General features: G+C 40.1%; 1 protein-coding gene across 1 annotated transcript in view; it reads left to right on the top strand.

The window, feature by feature from the left end:
- Positions 1 to 21,865, top strand: part of LOC111657204 (threonylcarbamoyladenosine tRNA methylthiotransferase-like) — a gene marked incomplete at its 3' end in the record, with an annotated part of 64,884 nt that extends 43,019 nt beyond the window's left edge. The window contains exon 5 of the mRNA XM_023409296.1: positions 21,769 to 21,865. Within this exon, the coding sequence (XP_023265064.1) occupies positions 21,769 to 21,865 (97 nt within the window). The remainder of the gene's footprint in view (positions 1 to 21,768) is intronic.
- Between the last annotated feature and the right edge of the window lie 254 nt (positions 21,866 to 22,119).

Below are 22,119 nucleotides of genomic sequence, written 5' to 3'. Positions count from 1 at the left end.
ACCCTGAGACTCGAGGCTTGGCTTTGTGTTCCAACATCTGTCTGATATTTCATAAGCTCCTGTCCATGTTGTGGTGAACATAAACCATATTCCATGATTTTTATTCAACTGCATTTAACAGCATTTAAAGGTGTTGGCACCATTAGCTGCTCAAGATGCAGGTAAATGCCTGAAACTTTGCCTTGATAATTCACCAGGCTGCAGTCCTGTAGGTTCTCTGCCGCTATGTTAAATCATGCATATTCAGGGTAGCTCCAACTTTGATCTAACTCAAATTAACATGATTCTGTTAACAATACTTATAATACTTATAATAATCAGGTCAGCATCTAGCATTCCAGACCAAACAAACTTATCCCTTAAAATCATTCACCTGCTGTAGGGCTAGATTGTGGTGCTTTTATCTCTGCTTAACCCCTAAGACATTCAACCTCAACAACAGTCAGGCCCAATTTTATGCAAGGAATGCTGAAAGTGAAGTAACAGTCTTACCCTTTTTAAGCTTGTTTATCAGAAAAGGTGATAGGCAAAGCAGGCATCAGAAGGGATGAATGTAATGTGATGAAAGGCTAATAATGTTTAAATCCCTGTTCCTAACGGACTTGACTTTTATCAGCTTCTGTCGGCTTTAAAAGACCAGGTATTATGTCCTCTCATTTCTGCAGCCTGTGAAAACTATTTTATACGGTACTAGTAATGGCATGTCAAGTCAGAGTTTGTTATGCTATTATGTGGTCCCCATTGGGACAGAACATTAATATGGACATTGCATAGAACAGCAGTAGTACAGGGGAATCTTTGCTCCGAACACGCCATTTAAAATTTTTAGGGGTCACTGAAGGGAGTCAACTGCAGTTTCATCTTAAATGCAAAATTATTACAGTAAGTAGAGTACAATCCATATATATGTAAGACATATTCATAAGACAAACATATGATTAAGTGAAATGTTTATGTTATGTTCTTTCGGTCATTCTTTGAAAATACCATCTGATAAGCAAGTGAAATCCAGGTCCTACACTGCCTGTGTTTGTGACTGGAAGCAAAACACAAAACGTTGAAAATAATAGAAATACTTTTAGCTAAGCTAAAAGCTAAGCTACTGCCTGACTCCTCACTATTTTTAAATGTGCCTTGAACAAGTGTGTGCGTGCGTGTGCGTGCGCATGCACACACACACACACACACACACACACACACACACACACACATATATATTCAGACAGGACCTTTATTGCCTTCAGGTGCAGTCAGAGGTTGTCAGTGATGGAGATAATTAGAGGACCAGCAGACCTCTGGACCAGCACAGCATTTGTAGTTGTGATTATTTCAGTCATGTTTTGTGTTTGAGCCAATGTCCCAGCATCGCTAGGCTTATTCGGTTCAAATATTTAGTGATTTATTCCATGCTATAGCTCATTTGTATGTGCATTTTGATGCTTACATGCAGAGTATACAGTATTTTGTGTGTGTGTGTGTGTGTGTGTGTGTGTGTGTGTGTGTGTGTGTGTGTGTGTGTGTGTGTGTGTGAGTTGCTGAATTCTCCTCACAAACAACCTGTCACATCTGCTCTACAAAGTGGGTTTGAATGCATGGCTCACCACAGTATGGGGCTCTGGTGTCCAAGCCTCAGTGTGTGTATGTGTCTAAAATGTATGCCTGCTCACAGTACGGGACTAAAGGCCTGAGCCAACAACCTCTCCAACCATCCAACTGGATCTTGTTGCCAGCTGTGATAGTGTTGCTGGTATTGTTTTCACCTTGTGTGTGTCATATCATTGCCAAATGTGGTCCTGGAGACACCTACTGTAGCGGCAACTACCACAGAGCCGGTTTTGAGAACTTCGGCAGGTGTGTTTGTCTGTCTGCCTGTGGACAGAATTTGTCAGAGCGATAGCGTAACAACTGCCACGAAACCTTACAGGTGCGTAGTTGAGCTCAAAATGAAGGCTTTTCAAAGATGGGTGCGCTGGTGTGATCACATCACAAGAGAGTCTCTAGTTAAACAAGCTTTTATTGTGGCTTCTGTTTCTATATGTTATGCATATACCACTACTGCTGCTTTTCTCTGCACAAATAAGATTGGCCAACATGAACTATTAAGATGCATCTAGGAATTGGAGAGAGCAAACATGTATCCCCAAATTTTCTGTACACATAACTCGAGATGACATTTACCGTTGTTGATTTTTTTAACTAATTAGCATGGATGCTACTGACCGCCTTTTAACAAAATTTAAGGTTTTTTGGCTTTCATGCATTTAACAGCGTTAGGGCTTGCTGCTTACATTTAGGAATTGAAAATAATGCACAATATATTTTTGTCTGTCATATAAGCTTTTTTCCCAAACTGAAGAAAGCCTAAGCCTGCAGGAAAACAAACTGGTATTCTTCAGTGTCCTTATTTAGTTGTTACTTCAGGGATGTGTGTGCATGAGTGGTCCCTGAAATAAATGGCTGCATAATCACAGCCTGTCACATTGTTGCTGTCCTTATAAGGTCCTCCTTAGCAGCAATCACAAACAGCTCCTGCCTTTCATCCGTTCAGACGGCTGGGCTCTTAAGGCACCCCACTGTGCTCCAGCCTTTTCGCTGATCCCTGATTGTGGATTTAAGCCATAAGAGGCCAAGTTAATATAGGATTGAAGATAAAGGGAGGACCTTTCGCCCTGGTGTTTTGCAAGTAACTGGGTTGCCATAGTTGAATCCAAGTTAAATTCTGCATTTTGCAAAGGGATTGAGCTTGAGTTTGGTTGAGGGGTTTTAAAGAATCTCTTATTCATATCGAAGGACTCGGTGATCATGTTGGCCATTTCAACTTCTAAAGGAATGTGACTAAGATAAGAGTGAAAAGTAGGAAATAATATATGGGTAGGGAAAGTAGGAAAGTCAGGTCATCACCTTATGAATTTTAAGAGTGGGGAAAAATGTTTTAAATCTCTTTCCACAATCAAGTCAGTCAGATTTAAAATTAAAGCCAAATTGTCAGCCCATATGTTTTCTACCATGGTGTCTCATTTTGCAGTTTTAGATTAGGGCCTTAAACATTTGTGAAAGCCTGAGTCTAGAAATTGGACCAGCCATCTATAATTGACTTGGGGAAAGAAATGGTGAAAGGTTATGTGTAAAAAGAAGAGACAGGGTTCACTTAAAGAGGTTTTTAAATGATAAAAATACAGGGGTTAAACAATGCAGTTCAAAAATGTAATTCTTTGTGTGTAGTTTTGCTTACCTGTTATTAATGATGGGCTTTACATTGGAATTGGAGGTTTTCTTTTTAATAAGCAAACCAAAATGGTGCTTATTAAAATAAAAACATGTTCAGTGTGATTGGTTATGTTATTTCTTCATTTAAGAATAACTGGTGGCTAAACAGTGATTCAATGCACCATAAAATAAATAACAGAATGTATGTAATATTTATGAGCTGTATAACTGATATTTTACTTTACTGACTGTATTCAGAGACTGACAGGAAAACCAGAGCAAGCAGATATCATAGCACAGTGTATGTATCAGCCCACTATGATACGACAGGATTACCCGTGTTTCATGTTAACTGTTTTCTCTCCTTCTGGCAAATCAGTCTTGATGTTGTTTGAGCTTTAAAGAAATGAAGGGGCAATAAATCCCTCAGTGGGGGGGGGGGGTTGATGGACTTGTCACGCGATTCTTACACTTCTCAGGAAACACTGATGTCTTATTAAGAGATTTGGACGCCACTGACACTCGAATTGAACAGCTGGAAAGGGATGGAAGAGGCTTTACATCTGAAAAGACAGTTGCTGTAGGATACTGTAGGATAATGATTCCCGACTTTGTCATTTATATTTAACTTTTTTTTTTCTTTTTTTTTTTTTTGGAATAAAATGCATCACAAGTGTATATGTACTTATGTGTTAAAGTGGAGAGACCTCAACGTGACGATGAAAATGCTGCGATCTACTTTTTGAGTAACTTCAGAGAATTGAGACCCCAACCTTTGTGGTGTTAGGTGTTAGTTTGGTTCCGCACAGCTGTAGCCACAGGAATACTGCCATCCATCCTCCCAGTAAAGGGATGAAAGCTGACTCAGTAACACTTAAAATCATACCTCTCCCAGCTAATAAAGCCGTGTATCCAAGGATAGGAAAGATTATATAGAGAACGATAAACACAAAGTGATAAACAAAACTGCTCAGTTATTGATACAACACTGTCATGACATTCTGTCACACAGAACCTCCGGGCCGTTAATTAGAACAGACGTCAATAATACAGCTTTGTTAGTCTTGTGTTTCACCAGCAAGATGACCTAAGTCACAGCAATGCATGATTACCTGACGGCTATAGTTTACACTGACCAATTTCGTATCAGGCATGAGTGACTGACTTGGACTGTGTGTGTGATTGTGGTACAATATGTGGCAAGGACGAGGACGGGGGGATTGAAGACACAGGGTAAAAGGAAAAAAATAAAAGAGTGAAGCAGCAGGGCAGGAATGCAAGATTGAGACACAGTGTCAGTTGACAGCTATAATAAGAAAATGGTGAAATACGTTGAAGGGGGAGGTCCCCTGTAGAAAGCTGAGAAGGTGGTGGTGTTTTTATTTGGCCTATATATTACGCTTTTTTCCTGGGAGTGAGCTGAACATTAGAGAGTGATTGTGGCTGTAATGCTCATTATGTTGTTTGATAAATCTACAACGACCCTTTGGAAAGGTCATATTGAAGAGGTCAGAGGTCACTTAAGAGGTTTTGGAGGTCATGCTCTCCTCAGCTAGTGATGAATCACCTGGCTGTGTATGTGGGGCTTTGCTCATTCATTGATCAGGGAGTCTTGGTGTTTAGTCCATATGTCATCATATGTGTTTGAAGCCATGCAGAGACTGATCATATTGGGGGTTTGTTTTTGTTTGGTTGGATTGTGTAAATATTTTGTAAATGTGATTTATTATTTTTTACAATATTTGCTATTGGTGGATGACAGGTAATTTTGTAATGCAGTTTACATGCCAGCTAACATTGTCTGATAAAGTAGTCTTTCAGTTCTTTCTGCACTTTGTGTTTTTGAGGGTTTTCACATTTTACAGATTATATCAGTGAGTTTCAGGTTCATAGTGCCAAGATAATATGAGCTGAAGAAAGTGGGCGTTCCTGATCAATAACATGAAAAGCTCCATTTGGTATGAAGTTATTTCCCATGATAGCCCCCTGCATGTGCGCCTGTGCATCTGTGTGAGTGTGCGTTTCCCCTTCAGGCATTTGGGAGGCCAGATCTTTGCCTCCCAGGACCCTTCTTGCCATATTGTGACAGGCGAGAAATGAAGATGGGCACACACACACACACACACACACACACAACACACGCACAGGCACACACACACTTGGGCTTGATTGAATTCAGAAATTCCCTTCATTACTTACAAACACCTGCTTCACTCATTCCTTTCTCTCAATGTTCAGTTCAGTCTTTTACCATGAACATTTTTTTCTCGTTGCCACACTTCTTGTGAACCTCCAATATGCCTGCCTGTGTGGGTGTTGGGCCCAGGGTGACAAATTAAACCAGATGTAAGCCAGAAGGTGGTTATTTTTTTTCCCGGTGGTTAAGTTGTTTCTGCTATGCCCAATTTTTTTTGAGGTAACCAACCATTGTTTGAAAGTCCTCCCCCATTTTAGTTTCTTGGTTAAACACTGAGAGTAAGTGGAGCAGCACAAGTACTCTGCCCTGTGGACAAAGTAGTTTCAAAGTTAATTTCCTCCTGTGAGATTGGACATCACCAATTCTACCATATAAATTGTGTTGGAAGGTAGAAAAAAGGTTTACAGCGCTGACAGAGTAGACAAACAGGGCATGCATGAATGGGAGATACAATCGAGAGAAATCAGAGATACACTTACAAGTAACGTAGATGAGGGGATGATGGAGCAACACAGGAAGTGATGAGTTGTCAGTTATTGCCAGGCCTGCACAATAAATCACAGGTAGCTGCATGTAACAAACTTATATTTCCATGTTTAATAAATGTGTAATTAGATTTTTAGTTGCCTAAAAGTTCCATTGTCTCATAATACTACATTGCAATAGCAAGTCACTGTAGGGTTCAGTCTGCCTGCAGTTCAGCACGAGAGAATGAAAAAGTACTCATCAGAAGCGGTATTCTAATAAAGACAATGCATGGCTGAAGCTCTTAGCAACCGACTATTATCAACACCACCACCCGCTCCCGGTAATAAACCACGTTCGACTTAACCTTAGCCTCAATAAATCCTAATCCGCCAATTTATATTTCTCAATAGCATCATGTGAAAGGTGTCTTTAAGTAAATGTGCTGCTTTAACACCAGATGTGAAACTTTACACAGATTATGTATTGATGATGTATTATATATTAAGATAACTTTAGGATTTCCACTTTAAGGTACACAGTGGAATTAAAGAATTGATTTGTGAGTACAAGACAAAGACTCACAATACTGTTTTTGTTAAATGTAGATTTATAGTAGACTAGTTACTGATGTAATGAAAATTACATAATCTAATTATTTTCTGTAACAGTTGTGTGTTATTAGAAAATTAAAGAACCTCTTACTTTAGTCATGTTTTGAAGGTGAAAATGTCCAGATACAGACTCACTTACAAAAGGCTGCTAAGACACAACAAAGACAAAGAAGTAGTTACCTTACCAATACACACATGCACACACACAAATCTTGCTTTTGAGATTATCATGTTAAAGTTGACACTATTTGTTGTGGTGCGCGCTTAGCATGAAACAAATTTAATGCGAAACTGGTGACCTTGACGCTTTGGAAACACTGTTCTCAAATTTTGCAGTAATAAGGCACATTAAATCGAATTTACAGCTAAGGAGATAGATGAAGACAAATTACAGTGGAGGAGAGGTAGGAAGAGGGGAGAAAAGAAAGATAAAAAGATGGATGAAATGTAGGAGTAAATGAGAGTGAGGTTATTTCGCTCCTAATTAATGAAAGCAGAGGACCCACCAGAGTCATTTCTATTCCAGTTTAATTAAGTTTAGTTATTTCGAGCAAGTAACATATTCCTCATTTGGGAGTAGTTAAAGAGGTAGTGAAAGGGAGCTACAGGGTAGAGAGAGGTGGATGCTGATGCGTTTTCAGGAGCTCTGGCTATCTCCTGCAGGTAATTTTTCTCCCAGCAGGCGATGGCAGGCTTTCACAAGGTCGCACCATTACCTCTCTCTGCCTATCATCCTCTCCCTCACTTAGCTTCCACTTTTGCACCCTCACACACTCTGGTGACTCTAGTTTTCTCATCTTTCACCTTAATGTTTCCACCTTTTGCCATGTCATTTCTCTCTCTCTTTTGTCTTTTGTTTCACAGTTCAGGTCCCTGGGCCAGTGAGATATTGCCGTATGCTGTTGTATGTATAGAAGTGTCAACCTGTCTCCTCTGGAAAGCCATGCTCTGAGAGTGTACAAGCCCCGTCTCATGTCTGGGTTGTGTCTAGAAATGATTTATCAGGATTGCATCGGCACCCAAAATTAAGATGCCTGTCCAGCATTTCATTATTAGTATTATAAGTATTACAAACAAACTAATGCTAACAAAAATATTTAGTAACTACAATGTGAAGGATTTTTTAAATTGCATTTTAATTAAATTACTTTGGATTTGTTGTTTACATAATAACAACAGCCTTTAAAAGCAATTAATGTTTTTATACTAAGATGTCCGTTAAAAAAAAAAAAAAAATCAGCACCGTCACTGTGCTGTCGGTGTCATGTTGCTACACAGGCCACCTGTGTAAATTTAAAGCAATGACTTAAAAGCTTTATACATAATTCACTGTAATCTGATTCAGAAAAGGAGTCTGAATCTCATTAGCACCTCATTAGGACTTGCATTGCAACAGAGAGAGAGAGAGAGAGAGAGAGAGAGAGAGAATGATGGAGAAGGGAAGGAAAAGATTGGGGGAGACATGGAAATGAGGGAGTCAAGCACAGTTCAGGGCTGAATTGAACTGACTGAGGTTTGTAACTTAAATGAGCTCATGTTGGAAGACCTAGGGTGATGTATGCTTGATGTGAGTGTTGTGTTTTTCAGCCCTGCACATTTTGATTGATCAAAGAGCAGCTCTATGGTGACAAGATTGTTTGAAATTTTGATAGGCATCCTATTAATAACCACATAATCATGGTAGATAGCAGATGAAGATTGTTGTTGCACAGGGCAGCACTAAGCTGTCAGTGTGTGAATCTGGAATTATGTCCATATATTAGGGAATTTCTGAAAAGAGGAAGAATTTTTATTAGCTGAAACAATTAGAGGTTAAGTCAGTTACTTGGCTGACAAAGTTAATTAGCCAAAAATATGAGGAGCAATTCATCATGTAACCCGTGTAATTGAGCAAAAACACCATAGATTTTGTGGTTCCAGCTTCTCAAATGTGAGGATTTGCTGCTTTTTCTCATTTCTCAATAAATAAATAAATGAAACGTTGTGTAAACTTGGCATTTAGTCAACATATGTCTGCTCTGGTGAATGCATTGGATTTAGATCTTGGTGGTTTAACATTGTTACTCAATGTAGGGAAATGTCAGCGTGAGATGTAGTTGATCTGACAGATGGCATATGGAGAGTAGTGCACTGACCCTCTGTTCACCTGTATTGACACAAACGCATACATACACACACACGCACACACACACACGCACACACAACACCTGCTGCTCCACCCCTCCTTTCCCTATCTCCCTCTCTTCTCTCTCTCTCCCTCTCAAATACAGTCAAACTGCCTGGGTTAGTCATATCCGTCTTTCATGTTCCAACTAGTTTGAAACACTTGTTCTTTGAAATAAGGGAGGCCATAATGCACGCTGATTTAGTGTGTGTTTGTGTGCATGTAAGAGGGTGAGAATGCCTGAGAGACTGAGTGACTCAGATGGCAGGTGTGTGTGTGTGTGTGTGTGTGTGTGTGTGTGTGTGTGTGTAGCAGCCAGCACACCAGCTGCCGTGTTCCTATCAAGTATCTTTAGTTACACACAGAGGGATTTGACACTGAACCAAACCCTGTAACGCTGAAACATGATCAGCCGAGACCTATTCACCAACAGACAAATACACTGTGGACACAGCGAAGTTTGTCATACACACAAATTACATAAATGCATATTCACCATGTACTCACGCGCACACACACACAGGTTGACCCACACAGAGTAGAAAGCCTTTAACGTCTGTTTCAACAAGCTGTCTCTACATGCCTAATCATTTATTCATAATGCTCAACTGAAAGAGAGAAAAGGGCAACGGCAGGAAAGAGGTGTCTGTGTTCTCCAGAGGAGCACCTGTAAGCTTTTGGCATTTTCCCTGTTCAGCTGTGGTCTTGTATTTTTTAGCTGACGATCCCAGAGGCTTTTTCAGCTGGTGTTAGCTAAACAAGCATTGACCTGGAAATTACTGAGCTGCTGAGATACTTTATACTAGCTGCAAGTTATAAAAGATGACATTCTCTTCCTCCTCTGAATGAGTGTGTTCTTCCTCCATGCACCTTCAGGGTGGCAAATGACAGCAGAATTATTTGAGAAACTTGGCAGTAACACATACACACTGATGAAGATACAGACACTCTTTCAAAGTCTCTTTCAATAGTTGTCACATCCACATTCCATATGTTAAAGTATAGAGACATGCTTGATATACATTAAGTCATGCAAGATGACAGTAAGAACTTTTGACCTTTGCATGCCTTATGCTTAAACCCTGAGGGGGAATTTTAGAAGTGATGCACACTGGAAGAGAAAGGATAGGAGTAGAGAGCAGGTGACAGCGTGAATGGTTGGTCAACTTTGAAAAGGAGAAGGATGCAGGAGAGAGAGAGAAAGTGAAACAAATGTTTTTTGAGGATGATGGAGGTAACATAAAGAAGTTGAAGTGTAAAATAAGACATACCGTATGTTTGATTTTGTATATTTTATGTTGATGTGTGTGGTTGTCTTTGTGTATTGATAATCATCTGCAGCCAGATTTTTTTGTGGGTGTGTACATTTATGCCTTGAAGATGTTGTCAGCAAAGCAACTTGAACTTCATTTAGGAGGGCATGTTTCTAATTTTATTTAACCAGCAGATGAACTGGGTGCTGCATTCCAGCCAAGAAGCAATTTCACCAAACAGTATTTGGAGTGACAAAAGCCCAAGGCTTACAACTTGGCCATAGGTGTATATACAGTTTATGTGCAAAGAATGATGGATGCACGGAAATAAACACACATGCCAACCTCTGTGAGGCATGGGGACCGTGGGTCAGTGCCTTAGTATACCCGGGGCAGTCCTTAACCTCTGAGGTGCTGCAAACAGACAGACAGATAGCTGGATATGGAAGGAAGGGATATTGCTGTGGGGAATGAGGCCACATGTGGCATATAGACTATTGTACATTCCCTGGCTTCCTGAATATCACTGGTTTAACAGTGACTTTTGATTATAAATTGTTGTACATATATGTATTTCTGGCTGTGTGTTCATGACACATAAGGTACCACCTAGGCACATGTGTTGTAAACTTTGTTTTTATCCAGTGTTTTGTTTAGTATTCAAAGTCATTACAACTTTTATTGAATCTGACTTTCAAAAGGTTCACCCTTACATCTCCAAACTCGTATTTACCAACAATAACAATATTAATGTGCAGCTTAATAATGATTTTTACAAAATGTAACTTTCTTTACACCTTATTGTGGTAGCAATAAGGGATCGTTTTCCAAGCAAAAGATCTATAAAATTCTAATGTACATTTATTCTTGAATAGTCCAGAGGCTAGAAAGACTTTTTGAGGACTCCCTGAATATTATAATGCAAAATTATAAGGATTTATACAGTAAGAATCAACCTCCATATATAAAAAATCCTTTAGTACAGAGGTTTATCTACATTTGTACTCTAATTTGAGATTCATAGTACACATGGTCTTAAATAAGCACCATTGAGTTCTAAATGTGATGTAGACAGGTGGTGTAGATGGTATGTCTTGAAATATTTTAATGTAACGTATAAACATGTCATTAATGTGACTTTAGCATTCAGATCTAATAAAACATTTTACATATGTTTAGATCACAGAATCTAGATGTTTATTGAATATGATGTTCGCTAGTTCAAAGTGTGAAAAAGAGAGAGGGAGGGAGAGGGATGTAACAAATGTGGTTCAACAAAAGAGACTGAGGCACCTGTGTTCATTCCCAACTAGAAAAATATTCGCTATCCCTCTAACAAGCCAAGTGTATTTTGAAAATCACCTCCTCATTTTGTAAAGCCTTTTTTCTTCTAACAACCCCCCTCCCTCTCTTCTCTTTTCTAATGTAATGAACCTTACCTTGAATCCTCCTTTTAATTGGTGTCGACTCAGACGAGAGGAGTGTGTGTAGGGGAAAAATAATTCCTTTTTTAAACATTCCATAAATTAATTTTTACCAAGTAAGGGGGTCCTGCTTAGCAATTTAATCAGACAGTTGGCTTTGTGCACACTGCATTTTTGGCTTTTAAAGGAATGTTATTTAGAATAAATAAGGCACTGTGGTTAAATGAGAAGGCCTTTTAGAGGGACTGATGAGGCACCGTGGAGCCACTTCAGACTCCGAGTGGGAAAAGACTTCAGCTGGGAAATTAACAGGCTGAATAGATGCTTGGACTTTGTAGCTCTATAATGAGACTCCCATAGTCTGCATAGTCCCCTAACGCACGTACTGTACATGTACTCACATATATGCTTTCACATGCGTGCTCACATATCATAAATAACTCACAGTGCACCAACTCGCAAAAACATATATGTGTAGATTGCACATATGCAATACACATGCATGTAGGTATAAAGAAACACATGCATACACACTAGAAAATGTGTGTAAATGGACACATTGCAATTATTTAGTAGTGAAAAAGCTCACAACTTCAGTTTATATTTTCATTCTTTATTTAGTCTTTTTAACAGTAAGGCAGTGAGGACTTAATTACAGCTGTGATAGCGAAGGAGAGAGGATCAGAAAACAATGAGATTTGCAGTCTGTTAGATGAAAATAAGAACAGAAATACTGAAGTGAAGCTAATCTCCAAATTGTCTTGATTACCAGATTAGCAGATCTTTTAGGAATGATGCTTTGTCTCCAGTCCACTGACCACACACATTAGGCCAGTGAATTAACCATAAAAACACAGCTCAGTTAAGTGTGCAAGCTATCACAATTTGGTGCTGCTTTTAGGCCAAGCCATAATATCACAGGCCAGTGCTGATGTCTCCCGCTGTGAGTGCACACTGGAACAAATGCTACCATGGCACACCACACTGCTGCTAAAGCAAAGCATGGATCTGTGGGGTTTTGAATTCAGTACTGTTGTGAATCCATATATACATACGGTGCAGACTCATTCTGTCTCGTGAATATCTGTCTCTCACTTTAGTTATATCACACTGTAATCAATTACTACTCTGAAGTAGTATATGTCCTAGTCCTACAGATTTTTATCCCTCTATTTTCAGCATAACTAAGTGGACAATCAGAGGTTAGTAACCTCTAACCACAGGTTAGTAACTTATTTCTAAGGAGTCTTTAGGACATATTAAAAGTTTAACAGGTGAAGGTTGGATACTGCTTTGCAATCCCTACTTGTTTGATTATTTTAGCTTTGTGTGGGCTGAAGATACATTTTTTTTTTTGATTTGCAGAGATTGTTGATTCATTCCAGGTCACTGAGCATGTGCCGTTCCACTTTTCCAAACCCTTCCTTGTAATAATTTATGACCTTGAAACCAATCATGATTGTTTATGCTTGGACTAATTTTGTGTGGATTCATTCAACCAGGAATGTCCTTTCACCCCTGTCATCTTAGCCTGGATTTCCCCCTCGTCTCCACTTCGGGATCAAAATAATTGCACAAAAACACACAAACACACACAGGTGCACATGGACACATACACACATGTAAGCATGTCTACACACAGGCAGGAAAATGCATGTATGCCTACACACATGCTCATGTGTTTTCAGATTGATTCACACAGAGGTGAAAGGCCTCATGGGGAGTGGCTGTGGCTCTGAATGATAAATGCCTGTGTGTGCCCTGTGACATGACCTGTTTAGTCCGAGACTGAAGCTGCCCCACTAATGCACAAGTGCCAGTGCTCCAAACACAAGCTGTGTGTGTGTGTTTTACGCATGTACATTAAACAAATGACAAAACCCCTCAGTTAGGTGGTTTGTTTGCAGCACAAACCCTTTATAATCTGCAATAGTCAACACATAAGACTGATCTCCACTGAAACACTTAATGCTTCTATTCCTTCCTCTATTCTTCCAAATCAACTCTGTGCATAGTGACTTCCTGCTCACATTTGTTCTAATAAGCATGTAGTTTTGTTTTGGTAAGATAATTCCTCATTGCTACCCAGTGAACATTTACTCTCATATTTATGTGTTGTCCCCTAAACTCTTCACTCAGCAGTCTCTCCACAACAACCTCAGGCTTAGAGGTTGCTCCCTTATCATTGTCCCATAACACCCTCTTCTACAGTAGTAGGACTTTGCATGAGAGATGGGACTCATGGGACTCCTAGCAGGATTCAGCTTTGGGGTTCCCCTTTTCATGGTTCAGTCAAGTGATCATCTTTAATGCAATTCCCTGCACATATGTGTGTATGAATGTTTGTCTGGACCTTTGCCATCACTCCTGCCTTTTTTTTTTTTTTTTTATCAGCATTTTCTCTATTATGAAGCATTCAAGCGACAAATACAACTCATTTACAGTAATGCAATATTCATCACACATTCAACTCATTTTTACAAGACAGATGTCATCCATTTCACAGCACTGGGCAGGTGTGTGAGGCATTTTCTTTTTTAAAAAGGCCATAATCTGAAAGCCTTGCATTTCCTCTGACCAGCCTTTACTAGGCCCATGTTGACAATTGGGCTGCATTCTATCTCTGTTATACCCGTAGGCCATGTGAGCTAGTCATAAACTAGCCATGTTATAGGCATATTGATTGGTCAACAGATTGCCTGTATCCTGTAAAAACGCAGCTCTAACATGAATGCCTTTATTAACCATGCTGGCAATAAAGGTGGAGAACTGAAATCAAGTCAAAGGTCTTTTTTCTTCTATATGGTTGTGTTTTCATGTGGGTTGGGGCATGGTTATGGTTGTGGTGATCCAGATTTATCTTGATCTCTCTGCTACTATCGAAGTCTTTTGTAGATGTAGATTGAAAACCAAGAGAGGCAATCAGGCCTTTGCAACTTGTCTTAGGTGCTTAGGCTGCCCAAATCTATTTTGTCTTGGACATCACTTACCATAACTCACTTTTATAGACCTACTTTCATGTAATTATCTTGTATTGATTAAATTAGACATCCCTTTTCTTTTCCTCTATTTTTTTTTTTTTACCTTGCTCTTATTTCTTTTGCTTTCAGCTGTTTTTTTTTTTCATTTCAGGTTTTTTCTCATTCAGTGTCTCTTTATGGACATCAGCTCTTGGTATCCTATGAAACACAACAGCAGTTGATGTGTGTATGTGTGTGAGAGAGAAAGACAGAGATCCCAGGGGATTCTGCAGCTTTACCTCTCAAACCCCTCTCACATCCCTCAATCACAATCTTCCTTCGTTGCCTCAGAGCTATCGTCCTCCTCCTTTATTTCCTTTTGAGTCCTGTTGTCATCCTTCCTCTCCCTCTCCCCACTTGGTGATGAAGATCTCTGCTCTTGGCCGGTGTTTTTTGTTCCTTTTACTTAGTAGTTCTCACTCCCTTGTTTCCCTTTCCCTCTGACATATTCCACTTCTCACTGTCTAGATTTTTAGAAAGATGCATGCTTCAAATTATGACTTTTTTTCTATTGTGTCTTATTACAGACATTACAGGCCTTTTTTAAGTTGTGTTGGTCTGCAAGTGCAAATTAGCTTTTAAGCTGCCCCCCATTTCCAAAATATCATTATTGATTAATGTATACTATCCCATACAGATAATTAAATAAAATATATACAATATATTCAGAGGACATAAAAGATGACTGCAGTTAACCATTTGGGAATCTTTGTCAAGATTTTTCCATTGAAGGAGTCTTTTGTTCCTCTAATTGCATTATTTTTCCATCACACCCCATAAGATAAATTGCATCCTCTTTTTTCTTCATAATTAAGAATAATTTGGGAAATTATTTTGGGAAATCTCTTATCCAGACGAGCTTAGTCTCAGACAGGATGTCATAACGAAAGCCTATCACATTAGAAGGTTACTTTTTAAACTGGAAGTTTATACACTGGGATTGATGGGACGTAGAGACTTTCACTGACTCTCCCTTTGCTTCATGTTATGTTTTTTTTTTTTTTTTTTTTTTTTTTTGTTCCTCCTCACTTTCTCTAACCAGCAGCTACTTCCTGTTTTGCACTCAGTACTACCTCGCCTCTTCCTCTCTCTCCTTTTTACCTGTTTATAAAGACGTCCTTCTGACAGTTTTTCTGTCAATCACCCTCATGCTATTCTCCCTCTTCCTCTCTCCCTCTTCCCCTCTCTCTCTCTCTCTCCCTTCCAGCTACATTTCTTAGACGCCCCTGGTCTGGTACATTAACAGCTTTCATTTAGTTTTGTTTGTTGGCAGTCAGATCCCATAAGCCCAGAGTTAGCTGCTGTTTTATTTATACTGTTTGTATTTTGACAGGTGTTTTGGTAAACTTTTCCAGAACACTTTTTCGCAGAGGAGAAGCTGCATTTTCCATTAGACTAACAGAGTGTGTTTTCTCCCCATCCATTCAGTCTGGGCTGTCAGCAAGTGTTGGAGATGCATCTCCTACTGATGCGGCTGCTGCAAGACCGAAACACACAGGAAAATAAATATGCAAATGAATAACACATTAAACAAATAAACATACATTATTGTCTTCTCAGTAGATCAACGATAAGTAAGTTAAAGGATTGCATTGGATTGTAACAGCCATTGTGGAATTGAAACTGGGACAGTGACCAAGTGCAGGACTGCTGTTGTATAAGTAGGAGAGGAGAAGTGGAAAATATTGGAAGTGGAAGATTGAATACATTTAGTCTATCTCTCTCTCACTCACTCACTCACACACCCCATGCACAGTGCACACACCAGCTCACATCTTAATTACTGAAGCTTGATGGGTACTTAACCTTGCCCCTTGCTGCTTATGCTAATGTAGAGAGGTCAGGAGTGTGCTGATTGGCTGGCTCGCTGTCAACTCAGCCAGAAACAACTGTCAGAGTGCAGATGAGAGGAAGAGGGAGGGGAGGAGAGGAGACTGAGGAGCAAGGACAGCGGAAATATGAGAGGGGTGGGGGGTGGGGGGTAGAGAAAGTAGGAATGAAATAAAAATATATCGGTTATACTAAATTCAATTTTTACTTTTGCTGTAGAATCAAACAAAATCAATAAAATGTTGTTATTCAGACAGTTTTGTAACAGGATGGGTCCTAGACAAAGGTTGTTGTGTTAAGTTGCACATGGAGGTAACCATGATGTAGATCTGTACATCTCAGTTACACAACCTTTCCTCCCTACTCTTATCAGTATGACCTCATCCTTTAAGCAACATGTTTGTTATGGAGCATATGGCTAGCTCTGTGTGTGTAATGAGATCACCCTCCCCAATGTAGCTATCTGTATAGGGCTGAGGGTGTTTAGCAGCAGGAGGAGTCATTGAGAGGACACACACACACATACACACACACAGACACAGACACACACATACACGCGCACGTGCTAACTAACACACGTATGTGCAGCTGTCCTCGTTATAACACTGAATTGACTTCCATTCATTGTGGACAGCCAAACCCAAACTATAACCAGTTCAGGCCTAACCTTAACGTAACCTCAATTCACACCTTATCCCTGACCTCAACCATGACTTCAGAAATAACCTTTTGTCTCATTAGAACCTGGGTTTGGCTCCCATGAGGACTACTGGTCCCGACAAGGTCGGTGTTGCAAAAAAATAGTTCTTCATTCGATTCCATTTGGTTCTTTGTGTTTTTGCATCAAATGTTTGTCTTGGTTTGAATGTAGATAACTTGAAAGGACATTAGGTTTTTCTGTTGGAGTTAGTGATTATGCTTTATGATGACTACAGAAATGGAAAAAAAATCCAGCCTTCTGGACAAAGTCGTTAGCTGTACTGGAAAAACCAGGCACCATGAACACTGTGCTGTCATTTATTGGGACAACGGATGAATACTTGTAATGGCTTTATTAGAAATTCTGGTCATATTTTATAACATTGACTTTGGGTGTGTCCATGTGGGATTTAGGATGTGACACATTTGTGGCAGTTTTGAGAACATCAGCATTGTGGGGTATTTATATGATGATGTCACTACATTTCAGCTGCAGTCATGTAAATGGCGCGATAGAAGACTGCCATTATCCACGGATGGGCATCTCCTTCACTTCAAGTTTTGTTTTGAGAAAGTTGAAAAGGCCTGTATATAGGTCATGCACTGTGGTCCATCGAAATGCCTAGAGTTATTTTAATGTCGTATTTACAGCAAGGGGCCTCTCCAAGTCAACCTGATCAATTCAGTTGGACATTTAGTCTGGTTTAATTTGGCTGATTCAGTGTGTCCACTCAGCTGTTAAAAACCAGTATGTACAGAACAGCCGTCCCTACCATACATATATACCACAGAGGTCATACATGTATGCATAGATTACTATACGCTGTTGCCATTGTCATCGGTGACCATTGGTATGCATATGTAGAGTATGTTCAGAGCATGTGTGTGGGTGCGAGTGTGTGGTCTTGAGGCTATAGAGAGCACAGAGTTGACAGGGGGCCACAAAGATTTATGGCGAGGTGCCAAGGAAGCCAAGGAAACGTGTGTGTGCGCGCGTGTGCTAGCACACCTCGTCCTCTGATCTCAGGGGACATCTGCTCTGGTCCGGGTCACTGGCAGCGAGCGCTCAGTCGGGCTCAAAAGTATCACCACGGCAACTGCATCACATAATCCCATTCCATCTCATCCCATCCAGGAACTGTGTGCGACGTGATTGGCCTGTTCCCCCTGGGGCGCTGAGGCGACGGATCAAGCGCTGTCTGCTTACTCGCTGTGTCAGCTAGGACTCTGAGTCTGTGGGCGGGGAGCAAGTAGCGCATTAAAGGAACGTTTGGCGCATTTTGGCAGGAGACGGTGTGAATTATGCAGACGCACCCCTGCTGTGTGTGTGTGTGTGTGTGTGTGTGTGTGTGTGTGTGTGTGTCTGTGTGTGTCTGTGTGTGCAGTGATGCCAGTGTGAGTTCTTCATGAGGAACAGAGTGAGGAGAACATGCTACTATAAGCAGATAAATGCCTTTTTTTGGCTTCCTCTGTCTCACTTCTCCCAGTCTTGAAAGTTTACATCGCTCCACCTTTAAGTATTTACTAGCGTCATGATATTCTACTGTACAACCCTTTCTGCCTCTGCCTGTTTTCAGGATCTGTTTACACCAGAACAGCGTGTTGTAGTAGGGGGATGTTATTGCTCACCTTCTTTAATAACAGGGAAAGGCCTGAACGCACATGTACAATAAAAATGTGCATTTCTTAGGATCAATAGAAGTACAGTTTCTCTGAATGTGCTGTTGAAACATTTTTTTTCTGTGGTGAGGCATCATGTCCAACAGACTTTCTTCTTTCTTTGTTTTATCTTTTTTGGCATCTTAAGTGATTTGTTGTTACTTGCTCAACACTTATGTGCCAATAAAGAGTTAGATTTAGAAGTAAAGATGAGGATACTAAAATAAACCTGAATAATACAAACAGCTCAGAATAATCAAAATAATCATAAAAACATTTCAGCATTTGCCTTTATCTTTCTTCCCTTCATCCCTCCACTGATCTCTCACCAACTTTAGCTTTTATCTATCCCTCCATTCCTCATTCACGTGACAATGTAAACTGGCTTTGAAAAGAGTTGTTTGTCTCCCTTCACCTTTCTCTCTCCCTGCTTACTTTGCTCTCTCACACACCCCCTCCACCCCCATCACTATCTGTCTTTGTTTTGCTGAAGAATACAAACACAGTCTGAATTAAAACACAACTGACAGTTTGCATCCAGTTTCCTTGCTCCTCCTCTGTCCTCCCACGATTCTTCCCTCACTTACATGCCCCCCCACCCTTCCATCCCTCCCTCCTTCTCTCGCTCCAGCTGTCAGGAGGCTTCATTATTAAAGATTCATGGCGGAGTCTGGGCAGCTCTTCCAAAAGCCTTTGTCAGACAGACCGAGTGTCTCAAATCTCACTGCCACTAACTGGAGGTGACATACAGACTCACATACAGTACATCAACGTGCACACAGGCACACACTCAAACACACACACTTTCCTAGTGGTTAGCTACACTATTTTGCTATGTGCCCAGCCCTTTTTAATTCAAATCATCTTGAAAATGGAATTCTTCTTTTCATTTTCTTATAATAAGTCATTGTAAAATACCCTATACACTGAAAATCACTAAAATTTTAAAAATCCTGTCCATATACAGTTTATTTGTTTTTAGCCAAATCCCAAGAAGAATGAAGGGAGGGGGGGGGGCATTTAAAGATGGTGTTGCCAACTTATCACTTTAGCAACTTCTTTCCAAAAAGCACCTAGCAACACATCTTGCAACTTTTTGGAGAAAGCTTAGCTTAGCTTGACCTCGTCGAAAGTGTTTTTGGGATCGGAAAATGACTCTCCTGCTTCTTCAGACTGGGAGACATCTTTTCATTCAGTATTTGGATATACAAACTTGTATTTACAGCTCCATCTGTAAAGGACATCTTCTCTAGACCTTTTTCACTCATGCAGCCTCGTATCAGCACATTCCCACCTCCATGTTTCACTGTTGGCACTATGCAGTTACTATGGTAGTCCTGGACAGGTCCATGGAAAAATCGCTGGACCCCATCAGATCCAAAAATATTTATTTTAGTTTCATTTGACCAAAGAATGTGCAGCCAATATTCATCAAGCCAGGTCACATTCTTTGGCAGAATTTAATCTTGTAGTTTTGTATTGATTTGTGTGCAATGTTTTCTTTTTTGGATGCCATGTGTACAGAATGATGAATCACCAATTTTGCAACTTTCTTTTGGCTTATGTTCAGTAGCCTACTGATGCTCTTGTACTGTCTTCCATCTTCATGAAGTGTCACAATCTGGTTTCCTTCTTGTTCAGACAATTCCTTAACACGTGGTGCAATGTGGGTCATGGCGACATGCTTTGTAAGAAAAGCAATGTTGTGAATTTCATCTGATGTGTTTCGTATTATACTCATACTTTCATCAAAACTTTGAGACATGGGCTGTACTGATTCATTGTTATACCTGTCACAATTAACCCGTCTGGCACTTTGCCTCTCTCTTCCTTCCTCTTATACACATGCACACATATGAGTGCGCATAATGTGTTGTACTATGACTAAACAGTATGTATTAACTGCATCTTGTACACTGTAGCACATATTTTCATGAAACCCATTGTTTTCTGTGACAGTAAATGTACATACCGATAGTCTGGCTCCAGGGACATTAAAGAGCCAGCAGGGTGTCACGTAGGGTAATGCTGGGCTAACATGGGGATCTTTACTCGGTCATTTAGGGACTGAGACCATGCTGTTCTCATGCTTATATGTCAACTAGCTCTTTCCTTATTTATAAACAATGTGTGATTTCTCAGTGGCACATGTTGAGCCCAAGCTGTGACTTGCTGAGTTTTAGCCTCTTTGTTGATCATGATTATAATTAGACATAACAGAAAACAATGCCACTTTAAATGTTTTGAAAGAGACATTGTTGGTCTATATTATAGGATTAGTTTGGCAAAAAACAAAAGGTCACTTACTAGATTTATTTCAGAGCTTTCAGCCACATCTTGTGGCCTTCATCAGCAGATTACTGAGTAGTAATGGAACTGTTTCAGTTGTATTCATGTGACCAACGTATGGAAGTAATGATGACAACTAAAGTAATCTTTATTGTTTACCACAGAAAAATTAACAGGTCTCACCTCAAACCCAATTTTAGAAAAAAAACCTGTTATGTTTGCTTGCTTGACCAGACATAACATACTTACCATTTATCTTAGTCACACACACTGAGTCGGCACCATGGGATTTACCTTGAGTAAATTCTTCTCCATTCTCTCATGGAGATTTCATGAAGGAATAGCTTACATGCCACTGGGGAAAACAAGCATGGTTCTCCTTGTAGCAAGAAACTTTCACAAACATTGTGTCCCTTTACCACATTGACCATAACTGACATGAGTATCTGCTACTTGTTTGGCATTTGGAGGTTCACCTCCAAATTGTGTGTGTTCATGGGCCCCATCAAGCCGCTATCTCATTCATGCCACAGGAAAACAGATTTAAGTACCTGCTGAGTGTTTATCTCAGAATAGCACGTTTAATTTTTCCTTTCGTGTCACTGAATATTGCTATTTCATTATTACAGCTATTATGTTAGCTTTACAAATGTTATAGTCAAGTTCCCTTCTTACATACATGCAGATGGTCACATGAGGAAGCGTGTAACACAGTGGTCATAAAGTGGCCAGTCCAGAACCATTAGAAATTAAGGTTGACCTACTGTATAGTTTTGAAACAGCAGTGTGCTGGTATGGGGCCAGCAGTCTTTTGTACTACAGTTTTCTCACTTGGTGAATTCAAAAACATTTGGCAGGAATTATGCACAGTGTTGGTGCAAAAATGCCATGTTATCTTCTAATATTAATCTCTTCTGCTTTTTTTTTCTTTGCATTTGTTGATACAGAAAAGCCCAGGAACAGCAGAAAAAGGTGGTAGTAGCAGGTTGTGTTCCCCAGGCCCAGCCACGGATGGACTACCTCAAAGGACTCAGTATCATTGGGGTATGTATGAGTATGGGATGCTCTGAGTAATGTATGGGTATGTTCAGACAGCATATATTGTATATCTGAATTGGTGCCTTCATTGGTCTTAAGTTGTGTCTAATGGGGCACCTTCAAGGAGTTTGGATGGACAGCCAGACACACACGTACACACACACACACAGATACAGATGGATTGACCTGTCATTCACCTTGCTGCCAACCTGCTGTGTCTGTTCTATTCTGGCCTCCCTGCTGCTCGGTGGATCAATAGA

Source organism: Seriola lalandi, unplaced genomic scaffold (assembly GCF_002814215.2).
Source record: "Seriola lalandi dorsalis isolate HSWRI2012SDOR001 ecotype SW California unplaced genomic scaffold, Sedor1 jcf7180002054387, whole genome shotgun sequence".
Classification (NCBI taxonomy): domain Eukaryota; kingdom Metazoa; phylum Chordata; class Actinopteri; order Carangiformes; family Carangidae; genus Seriola; species Seriola lalandi.
This window is presented reverse-complemented; position numbering and strand designations above follow the sequence as displayed.